The sequence below is a fragment of the Vitis riparia genome, chromosome 16, assembly GCF_004353265.1.
Source record: "Vitis riparia cultivar Riparia Gloire de Montpellier isolate 1030 chromosome 16, EGFV_Vit.rip_1.0, whole genome shotgun sequence".
Lineage (NCBI taxonomy): Eukaryota > Viridiplantae > Streptophyta > Magnoliopsida > Vitales > Vitaceae > Vitis > Vitis riparia.
This window is the reverse complement of record NC_048446.1, coordinates 9,046,008-9,064,050: the sequence shown is the minus strand read 5'-3', so window position 1 is coordinate 9,064,050 and position 18,043 is coordinate 9,046,008. Positions and strand designations below refer to the sequence as shown.

At 34.7% G+C, this 18,043-nt stretch overlaps 1 protein-coding gene across 2 annotated transcripts; it reads right to left on the bottom strand.

Moving 5' to 3' along the window:
• Positions 1 to 433: 433 nt before the first annotated feature.
• Positions 434 to 17,451, bottom strand: LOC117933025 (derlin-1.1-like). 2 transcript variants are annotated; one of them, XM_034854372.1, is made up of 8 exons: positions 17,434 to 17,451; positions 3,969 to 4,031; positions 3,099 to 3,234; positions 2,905 to 2,978; positions 2,481 to 2,574; positions 1,748 to 1,876; positions 1,461 to 1,621; positions 434 to 946 (listed from the first exon to the last, which is right to left on the bottom strand). In XM_034854372.1, the coding sequence occupies exons 2-8, from the start codon at positions 3,983 to 3,985 to the stop codon at positions 727 to 729; spliced, it is 831 nt and encodes a 276-aa protein (XP_034710263.1). In that variant the 5' UTR covers positions 3,986 to 4,031; positions 17,434 to 17,451; the 3' UTR covers positions 434 to 726. The 2 variants fall into 2 exon arrangements, with proteins under 2 accessions (XP_034710263.1, XP_034710262.1); XM_034854371.1 differs by lacking the exon at positions 17,434 to 17,451 and having other exon boundaries at positions 3,969 to 4,074.
• Between the last annotated feature and the right edge of the window lie 592 nt (positions 17,452 to 18,043).

Genomic DNA, 18,043 nt, shown 5'->3' with positions numbered 1-18,043 from the left:
TACTTTTCTATTAATTATTTCTTTTTCTTTTAAAACTACTCTACTCTCTCTCTCTTTCTTTCTCTCTCTCTCTCTCTCTCTCTCTCTCTCTCTCTCTCTCTCTCTCTCTCTCTCTCTCTCTCTCTATATATATATATATATATATATATATATATAAGTAGAACTTTTCAAGTTTCTCTTAAAAGAAAAAAATTAAAGTACCCTTCCTCTTCACCTTGGATCTGAAATTCTAACTTTTCTTTGTAGTTTTCTTGATTTCATATATAATTTTATATTTAATGAAAAAACAATAACGAAGAAGATTCAATGATTCAAGAGGTATACAAAAAAGAACTCTCCTTTTAACACCATATTTATAAAACCCAATTCCCCTAGACATTAGGAACATTCATAATCTCATAAATTTATAAAATAATATTTATAATGCAATAACTTTAATTTATAAATGTATCAGGTTAATTCAAGTATTTGCTTAAAAAGTCATAGTACAAATATAGAAAGCACAGTAACTCTGACTAGTAAGCTTTTTCAGGTACATATCTTTTTGAAAATGAGTTTGCATATCAAAGTTACAGCTACACCAGACACAGTAGAACTTAATATGTAGAAACACTTATTCTAAATCCTCTCAGTTGTTCCCATGCAGGCCATGGATAAAGAGGGAGGCATCAATCTGGATGCATCCTGATTAAGCCATTGTTGCTAACAACACAAAACAAAAATAAGCTAACGGCCTCCAAGACGATAGCTTTGTCCCTGGAAAGGAACTCCAGAATTTGGATCAGTCTGCTGCATGGGAGTGCTTGTTTCTGCTTCTGATGGACTCCTCCTTTGATTCCCATTCAGGCGATAGCTTCTTCCCCGAAAAGCCACTCCTGCATTTGGATCCTGCTGTACTGGGGAGTTCACTTGGGTTCCCTTTCCCCATAATGCCACCAGTTTGTGACTGCGAATGCATTAAGCAAAACATGTTCATAATTTCTAATTGTCCCAATAGTTTTCTAACTGCTTAAATCTTGATCGAGTCCACCATTTGATGGTTATTCATACTTAAAACACTAGAAGAAAATTGCGAATTCTGTTGTTTTTTATATCAACCTCCCAAAAATTGGTACTCTCTGCAGGTTTTTTATTATATGCCATGTGTCAAAACTCAAACAGGCACCATGTAATTGTCTAGAAAGAGACATGGATATATCCCAGAACAGAAATGAGTTTCAAAACAATGATGGAGACAACATGTGATATACAAACATTTCAGTATGTCCATCAGCCTAAAAATGCCAAAATAATCCTTTCAACACTAATTTATGAAGAATTTTTTATTAATTGGTATTAAATTTTTTGTTTTTTAAGCTAAAAATGCTATAAAGATTAATAGATTTCAGACTTGGAACATGACGAAACTGATGCATATATGGATGACTTTCTAAGCTGATGAAACAAATGGAAAAGGATACACCCAGAGAGGAGTCTTTAATATGTTTTTTCCACCGGCTAGAGGATGAAGCACTGTTAAAAAGTAATAGAGATGCCCTGCAACCATCCCGAGGATGTCTGGCATCAAACGATTACCCAAAAGTAAATCCAGTGCTAGGTAAATCCAGGGAAGATAGAAACCCTGCGTGCAGAATAGATGGATAGAAAGTCAATTTAGACTTTAAAACTTGTCTGAATGTTTCTGTTTCTAGTACATGTGCATATATTTTGAAGCCGCAATTGGTAGGATTGTTGAGAGAAAACGTACCTTAAATGAAACAAGACCATAGAAATCGATTTGGGCATTTGGGAACTCACGGCCCCAAACATAGACAATCATGAAAACCAATGAAGCTCCCATGAACTCAGACAATAGATACGGGACAGCGGCCATCACCTGATGATATCCAGTAGTATAGTCATTGTCTCAAGAGAGGAAAAGCAAAATAAACCCATCATGTGCTAATTTTTTCAAGATCAGTCCCTAAATCTGTTCAGAATTCATCACATCAGCTTGGACCTAAGAACAGAGTAAAGGAAGAAGTACACTTCAGTAAAATCATCTGCTAATTGATTTGAAGTTGGAGGGGTAACCAAATTGAAATGCAAACATCCAGAGCAAGCAAGAGCTTGAACCAAATCAGCTATTGTTGACAAAAAAAGGTAAGATGTTGAAGGAGAAGATATAGCATCTTTGCTTTGTGTCTAGTCAGATGATATAGCCCCCCACCGTCGTCCCCTTAATTGGCAAGTTCTTATCAAATACCTTGGTGTTTATTTTTCCTTTCCTTTTGGTTTGGCATTTTCTTTTCCAGGAAAATGCTTTAAGTTCCAAATTTTGACTACAAATTAGATGATTAACTAATGCCATTTGGTATCTCAAACTGCAAACACTTGGACAGCAGATGCAATCCTTCCCTAAGGGTGCACTATCTATAGGCAAATCATAATTACAATCCAACTGAAGCAATGTGTTTAAATAGGGGATTCCATTGATTTACCAAAAGTGACAGTGCTCCAGAGATCAGCATCCATACATAGTCTGCTGTCCTTTTGTCGAATGGCCCCCTCTCTAATGAAACACCATATCTGGCTCTATATTTATTATTCAAGGTTACAGAGTATTAGTTCAAAAAACAAAAAAATTTCTCAGTGAACTCATCAGTGGGAAACCCTTAACAAAGAGCAAATATTTTGTATAAAGCTGTATGAAGGGACTGCAGCATCAAAATGTTTTGAGTAAAGCTACACAGCTATACAAAGCATATGATTTTGACTTTGCATACATCATGATTCTTGTAATCAAATAACTGTATTATGGCAAAATTACCTCAAGATTTTCTTTTCCTCTCTGTCTTTATGGCAACCAAACAAGCGATAAACGATATATGGTATAAGTTTAAAGCACAGAGTAAGCATACTCACATTATCAGAAGACGAAATGCAAAGGCAAATGAAAATGGCCCGAGAAAGAAGAAGTTTGTAACAAGCCTCCAAACCTGTATCATAATTAAAAGAGAAAAACTGATCAAGCATACAAAGAGAAATTTATTACCATTCCAATATTTGATAGTGAACCTGCTAAATATTGGATCGATTGATGAATGTAACTAATTTACCTGGAAGCGCTTGAATACAAGTTCATAAGAAAGAGCAATGTTCCCACGACTATAAAGTTGGAGAGAGTAGGCAGTGGTGGTCAGTAAACAGGCCACTCCATAGATCTTGCTCACAGGTGGTAGAGATCTAAAGTATCTAAACAAAACACAAACTTCAATGGCATGAATATTTTGCTATAACCAGTTAACATTATCACACATAATAATTCTTCAAATATGACCATACAAGAAAACAAGTGCTGGGAAATTAAAACAAAGACAAAAGAATCAAGCAGGTGCTGTTTGGAGAGGCTCAAACTCGAGAAATCTAATAATCAGAACTCTGATTATGTCAAGACTATAACAATTCTTATGTAGATAAGGTCATTAAATCTTGCATGTACTTGCAAATGAAGATCAAGTTGATCTTTCCAATTGATGACAAAAAGTGAGAGAAGTATGAGGTTTGATTAAGAACATATATTAAATCTTAATCTTCAGGAAAAAAAAAAAAAACAGAATGTTTATGAATTGAAAGAAACAGCTTAAGGGGACAAAATTTGAATCAATTTGGATGGTGGGAAAGGCCTACTTGTGTAGGTGTAGATGATCAAGTACAGGAGATTATTTTCGATGAGTTACAAAACATTTGGGTGAGAAAATTTGCCAATTTGGAACAATTGCAGATTCAGGGGAGGGCCTGCAGAAAACCATGAAAATAAAAATGAAGCCAGCAGGACTCAGGAGAAATATTCTTAATGCAGAAAACAGTTGAATAAGAAGAAGAAAAATCCAAACACTTGTGACAAACGAAATAACTAAAAAGCATGAGCTTGCGTGCGTATTATCATCATCTAGAAGAATAACAGGATAATGAGGCAGAGAACATACTCTGCTGGTGTGGCCATTCTGAGGGTGGTGAAGATAGAAGAAGAAGAAGAAGAAGAAGAAGAAAAGGAAAAAGATACTTCAGAAATGAAATTGCCCCAATGGGGAGGTTCTTGTAGGCATTGAAAAATTCCAAGGAAAAGACTTGGTGGTGTTTGTTTTTTTACTTAATTCTAAATAGAACTTTAATACTTAATAGTATTAAATATTAGGTTGTTTGTTTTTGTAGTATTTTATTTTTATTAAGTATTAAAAAGTAAAAAAAATCATTGTGTTATTTTTTCTATTTAAAAAAAGCCACATATTTTGGCTTTTTCTATTTAGTAAAAAGTTTATAATAAGTCATGAAAAAGTAAAAAAACAAACAACCTAAATTCTAAAACTAAATGGTTTTCAGCAAAAAGTAAAAAAAACAAACACCACCGTTCAGAAGCAGAAGAAAAGGAAAAAGATACTTCAGAAATGAAATTGCCCCAATGGGGAGGTTGTTGTAGGCATTGAAAAATTCCAAGGAAAAGACAAAGTGGGCGACTCTTCTGTTGAAAGTTGGAACCACTCGCTTCTTCCATTCTCTCTCACAATGACTTGGACCAGCGCACTTGACCGGCTGTGCCTTGACCAAAAAACACCCAACAGCTGCCCCCTACTGCCTCTGAAATTTAGAATTTCAATTTTCATAAATATGTCTCTTCAATTGTTGAAATTGATAAATCAATTTAAATAAATTATATATTATTCAAAAATATGGATTCTTAACACTTTTATTTTAATTTTTAAAATTTCGCAAATACTTTTAATTCTCTGTTTTAATTAAATTAAAGTAAATATATTTACAATAATTGTTTTTTTATTTTACATTTTATGATCATTAGTTTATAATGTAAATCTCAATGGGCAATATTAGAGCACAAATAGAATTAAAAAAAATAGTGAAAAGAAATTATTTAATAAAAATATAATAGCTAATTGAAACATCTCTATCTTGAGCCAAATTCAAACCATGAATTCCTTTTGCTATCTTTTTTATTTTCTGACTTGGTATAGATAATGCAAATTATGGTTGACTTCACATCCTTGGCTTCCTCCGCCCCGCCTTGTTTAACTTTTTTTTTTTTTAAATTTAATTTTTAAATTTTTTTTAATTATAGTAAAATAAATATATTTTATAAATAGTTAAAATATTATAATTTTATATAACTTATTTTATTGAAAATATTTTATTATTATTATTATTATTATTATTATTATTATTATTATTATTATTATTTTAAAATTAATTTTATATATAATTGAGGCAGGACAAGGTATACCTCAACCCGCCCTCTTGAGTATAAAAAATTTCTCAAAGTCGCTCCTAACTTGTTTACTTAAATTTTAAATTTGTCCCCTTAGGGGTATCAGAAAAAAATAGCCCTATTATCATTCCTAATCAAAACTAATGAGTCAACCTTGTCAAAAGTCTTCAAAACTTTAAGGAAAAAAAAAATAAAAAGATTAGTGGGACCTCACTAGTTATGATTTTAGAACCAATACAGTGTGAGAAAGGACAAGTTTAATGTTTCGATTGGACATAGAACTATGAAGCCAATAAAAGTAGAAAGTTGTCACATCCTTATTCACAACTTTGATGAGTGAGAAGGGACAAGCTTAATGTTTCGATTGGACATAGAACTATGAAGCCAATAAAAGTAGAAAGTTGTCACATCCTTATTCACAACTTTGATGACTTATCGATTCAACAAACCATTTTTTCTTTCTCATTTGTCATTACTAAATTTGATTTGTCTTTATCAATGTATTATGCAAGTTGAATTAAAAGCCATCTTATGTAGAAATGTCAAATGTTTATAATTCATAAAATTGGAAATTTGCTAGAATTTCAAATATAAATATTTGAAAATTTTAATTTCTATTTTCCATCAAAGGCCAGAATAAAGTAGAAGGAAACTACCAGAAAATTTCTAAGACAAAATGCATTCAAATGGTGGGGTCAACCAAAAACACGACAGTTGAAGAAATTCGAATCGGTCAAACCTACCATTCAGCTGAACGAAGTTGCTAAAATGGCTTCATAGACTATTTAACAAGAAAATGTACTGACAAAATTTTCCACACGATGAACAGATAACGATGAACTTGAATGAGTTTCCATGGACTATATAACAAGAAATAAATAGACATTTTCCATTGACTTGGATGTTATATAAGACTTCCATGTGAAATTTTCTAGTACTGCGTGGTTTTGGAAATAATGAATGGAAAATTTTGACGAGTTATTTAATAAATGAGTTTTTAGGAACAATTTTTCGTCAAAATTTGTTGCAAAAAATGGATAATCCATAAACCTTGCAATATAGTTGCACTCTTTAAAATTTTAAATTTATAAAATAATATTTCAAAATTACTACTTAATTAATTTTAAGTTTTCTAAATCTTGATTAATTTAATTATTTATTTTTAATTATAATATTTTATAAGTTTATAATATATATATATATAAGTTTATTTTATTTTAAAAAAATTTATACATCTTTAATTTATATAATTTTTTAATATATAAAATTAGTAAATTTATACGGTTAAAAGGATAAAACAGTTAGTGTATAAACATGTCATTTCGACATAAATAAGTTAATAGGTTAACTAGATTAATAGAATAAGTTGAGTCATCAAACCCAAACACGAGTCATTTATTGAGCATATTAAATTAGTTGATACAATTTTGATATAAATAAAGTTATACTCTATCCAAAACTAATAGAATTCATATCATTTTGAATTGCCATGTACGGTCAAATTTGCTATATACAAATAGATCTAACCAAAACTAGAGATGGCAACGAAACTGGTTTGGGACTAGTCGCCTCTATCCTAACCCCGCTTCATTTATTCAAAATAATTATCATCCCCGTCCCATTTAAAAAATTAAATAAGACGGGGCGAGACAAAGCAAGTATGTGAATTTTTCTCATACCCGCCCCACCCCGTTTAACTTTTTTTTTTTTTTTTGAAAAATTTTAATTTTTTAAAATATGTATATATATATTTTAATTATAGTAAAACAAATATATTTTATAAATAGTTAAAATATTATGATTTTATATAACTTATTTTATTGAAAATATTTATTATTATTATTATTATTATTTTAAAATTAATTTTATATATAACTGAGGCAGGACAAGGCATACCTGAACCCGCCTCTTGAGTATAAAAAAAATCTCAAACTTGCTTCTAACCGATTTACTTAAATTTTAAATTTGTCCCATTAGGGGAGGATAGGTATCGGAAAAACTAGCCCTATTATCATTCTTAATCAAAACTGATGAGTCAACCTTGTCAAAAGTCTTCAAAAATTTAAGGAAAAGAAAAAAAAATAGTGGGGCCTTACTAGTTATGATTTTAGAACCAATACCATGTGAGAAGGGACAAGTTTAATGTTTGGATTGGACATAGAACTACAAAGTCAATAAAAGTCAACAATTGTCACATCCTTATTCACAACTTTGATGACCTATCGATTCAACAAACCATATTTTCTTTCTCATTTGTCATTACTAAATTTGATTTGTCTTTATCAATTATGCAAGTTGAATTAAAAGCCATCTTATATAGAAAAGTCAAATGTTTATAATTCATAAAATTGGAAATTTGCTAGAATTTCAAATATAAATATTTGAAAATTTTAATTTCTATTTTCCATCAAAGGCGGGAATAAAGTAGAAGGAAACTACCAGAAAATTTCTAAGACAAAATGCATTCAAATGGTGGGGTCAACAAAAAAAACGACGGCTGAAGAAATTCGAATCAGTCAAACCTATCATTCAACCGAACCAAGTTGCTAAAATGGTTTCATAAATTAAAATATATGTGCATATAATTGGAGAAATTAATTTGTGGAGAGCATGTAGATAAATTAAACATATCCAAATATATTATATAAAATCTCAAGTCGATATATATGTGATTTTTTCATGAGTTTCCTTTTTAATCAAACTCTGGTAAAAGAAATATTAATATTGCTTTAAAGTATAAAGAATTTTTGATAATTTACCTTCAGTATTTAAAGCACCAATATATGTTGGTGTAGACCCCCATTTGGGGGATTTTAGTTTTTTAATATAACGTTAGAGGAGCTGGCAGCACATTGGAGATAAGTGGGAGGGGGTCCCTCTTTTCTCCACACCCGGGAAGTCAGCTGCATAAACGTGGGCGGCCATGCTGGTGGTTGGCAGTGGACGTGCTACTGATGCGAGGAACAGTGGAGTCGGTAGTGGCTTGCTGTGGAAGATAGAAACAGGAGGAGATAAAAAAGAGGTTTTTTGGCTTCAAGCGGGGCAGGAGGGATTTTCTGGAGAGGAGCTGGGACGTCCTGTTGGCTTTGCTGGAGGAAAACTTCTCCAGGTATGGTTACTGCAGGCTTGTTGATGTTTTGGCTGTTATCTCTCTTCCATATCTCTTGCTGATGCTTGAATATTTGTTGGTTTGCTTGGGGGTGGATAATTAACTGTTGTTTGTTGTGATATGATCCTGAACTCTTATATGAGGTTGTATATCTTGATATGCCATGCTTTTACCGTGAAATATTTCACAATCACGCCTATAGTTATATTTTGATGTGTTTATTCTCACATAATCGGAGGGCTCACTGGTGGCTCATGAGGGAAGCCTTAGGTGAGACTACCCTCGTCTGTTGTTTTTTTTCATGCTTTGCTTCCATTATTTTCTTCCTTGTTTTGGCTGCTCTTTGGTCCTAGACCGTGTTAAATGCACGGACTGTGAGAGAGGAAATCTGGGTTTGATTGCAAACTTTTGCAAGGATGAATGTTCTCAAAGGCTTGATATCAGTAAGCATGATGAGAAGACTGGAGTTATTTTCTTTGAATCCTTCGTTCAATGTTTGATCACTGTTGAAGAGGACCATATTTGAATGCTTGGTGGGAAGCTTCTGATATTAGTTCATCAACGAAAGAGTCAAAGTTTTCGTCTGTTGATGCTGAATCTTTTGTTCAGCGACAGCAATTGAAGATGATCTAACTAAGGTGCTTGGCGGGAATGGTTCTGGTGTTAAATCAGAGGTAGTCAAACTGATAGTTTGGAAGGCAACCGGGGTTCGGTTTCAGTTGGAACAAGCCTCTCAACTCAATCAGATGCACTTGCGGTTGTCGACACTGAAGCATTGCAACTGACTGGCACCAAAGCATCTCCCGAGTCAAAGAAAGATGCCTTGAAAAAGTAAAAAAACATGCGTCCATGTCTCATGGTTTTGACAAATCGGATGTCTCATATAAAATGAGGTTGGAGAGAATAATGATGAATTTTGCTAGTTGTTAGCATTTTTGCCATTCCGAATGCGTGTTAGAGTTCTGCCATGAAGTATGAGAATTCAAAGGTGGGTTCCACAGCATATCTGAGTTGTCGTATGGGTGAAAAGAGTTGATATTTCGAAGTGCCGACTGATGCATCTCTTCCTCACTTTCAGCTATAGTGCTCACCTCACATCCTCACCCTCGTCTATCTCATATCCGCTCACCATCCTCCACGTCTTTTTCCATTCGGCCACCACCTACAACCTGTTCCTTTCATGTACACCACGTGTCATTTCCCAAGCTTCCAGCTTTGCATGGTTACACATGGCCGAGCTAACCCCCACTACTTGTTCTAAGCGACCCATAGCCCGTCTTTTGCACTTGGCATGGCAGTCCAAGACTCATCCATAGGCTTCCCTGAGGTTCCAAATCCACTCACCCACGCGCATGGAACCATGTAAACCCGGCCATCATACCCATCGTTTCTTGCTTCCATACACACCGCCACTTCTTGAATATCACCAAACCCATTTTTTTTTTCTCTCACTACATACCCACCCCTTCACCTTTCAATACATCATACCCATGCTCTCACATCACCACCTTTTCTCTCTCTATGGCATCACCACATATCTGTAGTTTTCTTCAGGTGCCCACTTTCATACCCATTGCCTCTAAGCCTTCCCATGCATGCCACTACTCTGTTAATACCCACAAACCCACTTACCCATCTCTATTCCATCTCCATCTTTCTCTCTCTAACCACCACACCCGTGTCATGTTCACCCCCATAGAAATCCCCAAAGTCACTCACCCTCATGCATGGAGCCATGCACACGTATCTTTCCTCTCTCTACGTTTCCCATACCCACGTCACCTTTTAACTTTCCACTCTTCACACCATTTCCTCACCACTCTTCCACCCTCAACACCCATCAGAAACGTCATCTCCTCACTTCCATTATCTCCTTCACGTGCATGGAGCCCCATGCGTACGGTCACCCCTAGCGCCATCCATGCTTGCTTAACTCATTCCTTCTTGCCGTTCATCCCCCACACCATGCAAGGATCTCTCTAAAACCCTCCACCAAACCTCCCATTAAAGTCCATTTCCTATCATATCTAAGCTCCGCGTGGGATCATCCCATGTTGGAGACGTCATGCCAAGCTCATCGTTCTCCGAATGCCCATACCCATTGAAGCACGGCCTACATGCCTATCTCCTTTTTCTCATCCTAAGCCGACCGACTCCAGTTGAGCTCCGGCATATCCAAAGACGCTCCAATGCAGTATGTCCGCATGGACGTCTATCGAACGGCATGTTCCTTAGCAAAGAGCAAACACGTCTCAACACGCATGAGAGGAACTTGTGGCTACCCAGCACCCGAATCTCCATGCATGGTCATTTCGGTGAGGTTTGATGCTTCTATGAAGAGTCATTTCCAATTTACCAGACATTATTCAGCATGTTAGACAAGGTTTGAGATGAGATGAACGCATGCCTCGTCCCATGGATGATTTGGGTAAAAGCATGGATAGCCGTGGAAGTCATCCGAGTCGTCGAAAGTGACCAAGTGGTCAAGGAAGGTTGGTACTTCTGGGAAACACGACACCCTTCGTGGAATTAGCTGGCACAACCAGATTAAGAAGTTGAACTTTAGTCAGCGTTGTAAGTATTTCTGTGCGTTTTGAGGAAAATATGCAGTGAAGAGAAAAACTTAAACTTTCTGAATAGGTGCTCACAGCCCTTCGGATTGGGAAGCTTCATCTGAGTTAGTCTTGAGATTGATTTATTCCGAGATGGCCTTCCCAAGGGGAATGATTTTGCCTTGTACTTCTTCTCAACCGGCGGGTTTAGGGATCCAAACGCGATTATATCCTTTTTCCCTAACCCTTGGAAACACCGAAGAGGTGAATATAGGCTTGAGAATTCTGATATATCTGCCCCATAAAGCTGCAGGTGCATGGTTACAGTGGAGTCCGAAGGTGGAAAGTTCAATGAAGAAGGTATAATTCAATGCAAAAGTTCTTGGTCACTGTAGAGATGCTGAAGAGATGTTACCATCTTCGAGCATCTTGATGCTAAAGTCAAGGGCAAGGGTTTAATTTTCGAGGTTAGCCGTAGTCTGGCCATGTCAACGGTAGCAGTAGCAGCCATGCTTTGACTTTCTCATATTGTCAGTGACCTATGCATGAACATACATGTGAAGGGTATTCCAGTACTTTCATGGACACGGAACTCATAGATTCAATGATGTTACATGTTTTCTTACTAACCCAACCTTCTATTCGCGAAAGGGAGTTTCAAGACATCATTTCCGAGCAAGGGCCTGAGTATGTTCCAAACACGCCATTCCAGTGGAGTTCATTCCTTGCTGCTTCTACTGGAGTTGGGAGTTTTGACGGATCAACCGTTAAATCTGCTGATAGTGACTCTCATACCATTAAGAACGTTAATAGAGCAGGAGATGAGGGGTTCTACTACAGCAAGGTCGGCCCTTAATGCTTGCGAATGAGTTTGGTGTGGATGACGACAAGAACTTAATTTGCTTCTTTGGCTCAGTAGCTGAGTTGGACTTCGATTGGGCATTATGGACAGCGAAAGAAACTAATGGGTTGATGAACTGGAACTCAAGATTCTTCCAGAGGATTTCAGCCCTCCAATCTCCTTTGTAAGGGCCAGATGTGTCCCGAGTCAGACCACATAAAATAATCTTTCATCCTTCAGCTGGTTTTTTTTGCATTCTGTGGGAGTCATGAACTGAATCATTAAAGCTAGGTCCCTACACTGAGTCAGACGCCTGGGGCCACATTCCCCGAGAGTTGTTGATAGTGAAGAGACCATACTTACGCTTTCTAAGCAGTTGAGCTAGGGAAGCTTGCAAGACTCTATATGATGTGCACTAAACCTGGGCCCAATTGGGACATCATTTCAGATCCAAAGATGTACCTGTCAACTAAGCTATGGGAAGCACAAACAGGTGATATCCAAACAGCTGTTGGAGCTGTCAGTTTGACACATTGAAAATCCTTCCCTACTGCCTCACAAGTCCCTAAGAGCCACCCGTACATGGTATGCATGACCATCATTGGGCCGCGAGCCATCCCTCTTTATTTTATTTTAAACTTTGAAAATATTTTTCTCTGTCTCGATGTTGTGAATAATTCTTCATGTTTCATTTTATCAAACAATTTTACCCCTTCAAATTCTCATCTGTAGTTTTTTTGGGATCCAAAAATCCTTCCTATTTAATAAAAATATGCTGCTATTCATCTTCGGCCAGCAATTCTCATGCTCCCCTTAATTTCCTTCAAAATGAGTTTTAAAACAAGTAATGATCAAATTCCGTAATTCCAAGTGATGGAATTTATGGAATTAATTCATGTAAAAATAAACAGGTTTTGGTGGGGGCCCAACATCAAATAAATTTTCTTTAAAATAAAATTGAGTGAAATGACACATGTGCTGTTGATGATTTTGTATTCAACTTAGTGATATATATGCTATATCTTGTGATCATTGCTTTGTACTAATCTCTTTTTCATGATAGCGCGTTGTTGTTTGCTGCTAAGGTACACATTTTCTCCCACTTTGTCCATCCCCTATGCATGCTTAGATTCTTGGTGTGTAATCATGTTGATATTCATTGACCTTCCTATTGATTGCCATGTCAGTTTCATTTTATTAGTAGAGACCCGACTTTAGGGACTTAGAGGGGTGCTACGGTCTTTACCGTACCTTCCCGATAAGTAACCTGACCCCCGAATCCGATCCGGTTTTTCGTAGATCACCTTTTCCAAAATAAGGAGTTACACTTAGGGTTTTTCTTTCTTATTTTGTTTACCCTTTTAAAAATAAAACAAAAGTAAGTGGCGACTCCAAGTCATTTCCTTAATCAATAAAAATCAATCATTTTTCAAAATAAAAATCGAGCTCGCCGTTGAGTGGGAAACGCATGAGCCGAAATGCGGGGTCCATAGTTGGCTTACGAGAACATTTATTGGAGCTGGATTCACTTGGCACTTTCAACGTGAGAGAAGTTTCTAGGAAATTTGCTTCAGTATAAGAGAAAAAAATTGTACAATTTTCCACAGAAGACCATGAAATTGAATGAGTTTCCATAGACTATTTAACAAGAAAATGTACTAACAAAATTTCCCACACAATGAACAGATAATGATGAACTTGAATGAGTTTCCATGGAATATTTAACAAGAAATGAACAGATATTTTCCATTGATTTGGATGTTATATAAGACTTCCATGTGGAATTTTCAAGTGTCATGTGGTTTTGGGAGGAATGAATGGAAATTTTTGACAGAGTTAACATTGTCATATTTAACGTAGGCTTTCCTACACGTATGATCTTTAGAGTTATAACATCATTGATCATGCAAAACAATTCAGTAAAAATTATAATAATGACATAAGACATAATTAAATGGGTCGGACAAGCGTGAGAAATAGAGCGGTTGGCTTAGTAGAGAGAGAGAGAGAGAGAGAGAGAGAGAGAGAGAGAGATAGAGGTCCACATGGGAAACAGTCGCTAAGGAAATTGCTTGGTCCTTTCTGTATGTTCAGTCGTTGAATCTATCCACCTTCCAATTCCAAAGTGTCAAATGGTGAGAGATTGTCCGCACAACAAAACTCTCACATACTGAAACACAAAGAAATTAAGAGGGCAGTAGGCTTTTGTGTGTTGTTACCACATGATTTGGTATTATTGGTAATTTATTAGAAATATTTTATTTCATTTTGCTTTATTTGCATCAACATAATAACAAACTTATATTTATAATAAGCAAATCATCGTTGTATATGACTCTAATATTTTTCAAACTCCTAAAATACTTTTAATTTGAATTAAAGTCAGATAACCTTGTAAGTTATGATGATTAAATTTAATAATACAATAACCAAATATGGTATGCAAAAAATAAATAAAAATAAAAGTAGGAGTCTTTAATGTTACCAAGTGATAAATAGTGATTAAATAAAAATAAATAAATATAAAAATAGGAGAAACACAACAAGAAAAGTTGAACAAAAAGTGATATGTAAGTCTTGCTCTTTTAAAAAAGTAAAGTTGAATTGTGGATGGCTCAATCCGGTCACTTGACTTCAAAAGCTAAGATGCAAGGGTGCTTTATGCCCTTGAGATCATGAGATATTTTAATTTATTACTTATGAATTAAAGAATTAGGTAGACTTACAAGAAGGTAAAAGACTAATATGGTTATATGACTCTTATAAAAAAAAAATAAAAAAAAAATTGTAACATCTCTTTCTTATTCTTTGCTCGGGGGACATGTCCTAGTTGTTTCACTTGACTTTGAACCATTATACAATCAACTTTCATAAGTTAGTTGGAAACTAAAGTAATGATGCAATCAACTTCTTCTTTTTTTCCCTAGTTTGTGAAGATGTCTTGATTAATGTGTTTTTCTTGGTAATGGAGTTTCAATATGTTGATATAACTTAAAATAAGAGATTAAAGATTTGTAATTATTTTTGGTCAATAAAAGTAGAAAACTAAAATAAGAAAATCTTTCTTCCTCATTTGTCATTAATTATTAATTAAATTTGATTTTGCATCAAGATATGTGAATGAATTTACATAAGTTGAGCTTAAGGAATCATATCAACCATTGGAGAGTTGTCATTAATTATTAATTAATAAAATTAGAGATTTGCTAGAATCTCAATTAATTTAAACAAAAGTGATTTGAAAAACCAGTTTTTATAAGAATTTATAACATTCAAAAATTGTTATGTAACTTTTAATAGTGCTGAAAAGAACTCCCGAATATTCAAAAATTGGGTTCTGAAGAAATCAAGGGTAGTGAAAACTGAAAAGCTACTAGCTCAGCTGTTGGAGGCCTTCCGACTGTGCAAAACCCAAGGTAAAAACGACGTCGTTTTCTCAAACTGGGACGACGCCGTTTTAGGTCAGGACGCAGTGAAATAAGATTGAACATTTTATTTTTATTATAACAAGGGTGATGCTAATCGTACCCGTCTTTTCTATTTGCACACTCAGCCTCATTTGAAAAGAAACAAAAGAAAAGTAGGTGTAATTATTATTTTCTTTATGGTAAACATAAATTTGTAAGGGAAAGTTATGGAGTTTCAATAAAATTTCAAAATTCTCACTTCTCTTTCTCGGAAGTTAGAGGAAACGGTACAATCAAGAGCTTTCCAGATATTCATAAATTCAGAAAACAATGCTATTTGATTTATGCATTATGCCAACGGTGAATGCTGTTGAGAGCAAAATATTTTGCATTTTACGTTTCAATTCCAGAACATTTTATTTTTATTTTTATTTTTATAACTTTTTGAGTTAAGAGGATTGTTGGAAAGTTAGATGCAATATTTAAAGATGTGAGAAAATATTTAAGAGTTTTTTGGGTCATGTGATTTGAAAATAGTTTTTTGTCTTTAAAAATAAAAAATTGTTTTTAAAATTTTTTAACACTCTTTAGCTGTTGTTCTCTAAAAACACTTTTTAAAAATAAAGTGAAATAAATAATAATTTTTAAAAAATAAGTAAAAGGTGTTTTCATTGGTTTTTAAAAATAAAAGAAAAATATGGGCCGTTTGACCATGTTTTTTAATTAAAGTTGAGCTTAAGGAATCATGATTTGTCATTAATTATTAATTAATAAAATTAGAGATTTACTAGAATCTCAATTAACTTAAACAAAAGTGATTTGAAAGAAAAAACAGTATGTAACTTTTCTAATTCAAAAATTGTTATGTAACTTTTAATAGTGCTGAAAAGAAATCAAGGGTAGTGAAAACTGAAAGGCTACTAGCTCAGCTGTTGGAGGCCTTCCAACTGTGCAAAACCCAAGGTAAAAACGACGTCGTCTTCTCAAACTGGGACGACGCCGTTTTGGGTCAGGACGCAGTGAAATAAGATTGAATTCACGGTCGTTTCTCAGTCTTTCATTATTTGCCGCTTTTTCCAGTTGCCGGAAACGACAAAGCTTCACGGACTGAGTGGTATAAGAATTTCAATTAACTTAAACAAAAGTGATTTCAAAAAACAGTTTTTAATACAAAAATTACGAATTTCACTCTTCAATAAATAAAAGTGGAAGGAATCTTGGTATTGCGTTCATATGGTAGAGTCAAACAGATGCTATATATATGTGAGTGCTTGGTCTCCTCGGAATTCATAAGAAAAAAACAGATACTTGCAGACCATGGCAGGACGGTCCTTTCAACACCTTCTTAGCTTTCTTATGCTTTTGCTGCTATGTGCCAAACCTGGCCTGGGGAATGTTACTGGGTGCATAGAGAGGGAGAGACAAGCTCTCCTTCACTTCAAACGTGGCCTTGTCGATGACTTTGGCCTTCTTTCCTCTTGGGGAGATGAACATGACAACAGAAATTGTTGCAACTGGAGAGGAGTCCAGTGTAGTAACCAGTCAGGTCACGTCATCATGCTTCATCAAAGACAAAAGAATCAAGCAGGTGCTGTTTGGAGAGGCTCAAACTCGAGAAATCTAATAATCAGAACTCTGATTATGTCAAGACTATAACAATTCTTATGTAGATAAGGTCATTAAATCTTGCATGTACTTGCAAATGAAGATCAAGTTGATCTTTCCAATTGATGACAAAAAGTGAGAGAAGTATGAGGTTTGATTAAGAACATATATTAAATCTTAATCTTCAGGAAAAAAAAAAACAGAATGTTTATGAATTGAAAGAAACAGCTTAAGGGGACAAAATTTGAATCAATTTGGATGGTGGGAAAGGCCTACTTGTGTAGGTGTAGATGATCAAGTACAGGAGATTATTTTCGATGGGTTACAAAACATTTGGGTGAGAAAATTTGCCAATTTGGAACAATTGCAGATTCAGGGGAGGGCCTGCAGAAAACCATGAAAATAAAAATGAAGCCAGCAGGACTCAGGAGAAATATTCTTAATGCAGAAAACAGTTGAATAAGAAGAAGAAAAATTCAAACACTAGTGACAAACGAAATAACTGAAAAGCATGAGCATGCATGCGTATTATCATCATCTAGAAGAATAACAGGATAATGAGTAATCTAAAAACTGATCACCGCAGGCAGAGAACATACTCTGCTGGTGTGGACATTCTGAGGGTGGTGAAGATAGAAGAAGAAGAAGAAGAAGAAGAAGAAGAAGAAGAAAAGGAAAAAGATACTTCAGAAATGAAATTGCCCCAATGGGGAGGTTGTTGTAGGCATTGAAAAATTCCAAGGAAAAGACTTGGAGTCGTTCAAATCGAAGAGTTTTCCACAGAAAAGACAAAGTGGGCGACTCTTCTCTTGAAAGTTGGAACCAGCACTCGCTTCTTCCATTCTCTCTCACAATGACTTGCACCAGCGCACTTGACCGGCTGTGCCTTCACCAATATACACCCAACAGCTGCCCCCTACTGCCACTGAAATTTAGAATTTCAATTTTCATAAATATGTCTCTTCAATTGTTGAAATTGATAAATCAATTTAAATAAATTATACATTATTTAAAAATATGGATTCTTAACACTTTTATTTTAATTTTTAAAATTTTAAAAATACTTTTAATTTTCTGTTTTAATTAAATTAAATTATATAATTTACAATAATTGTTTTTTATTTTACATTTTATGATCATTAGTTTACAATATAAATTTCAATGGGCAATATTAGAGCACAAATAGAATTAAAAAAAAATAGTGAAAAGAAATTATTTAATAAAAATATAATAGCTAATTGAAACATCTCTATCTTGAGCCAAATTCAA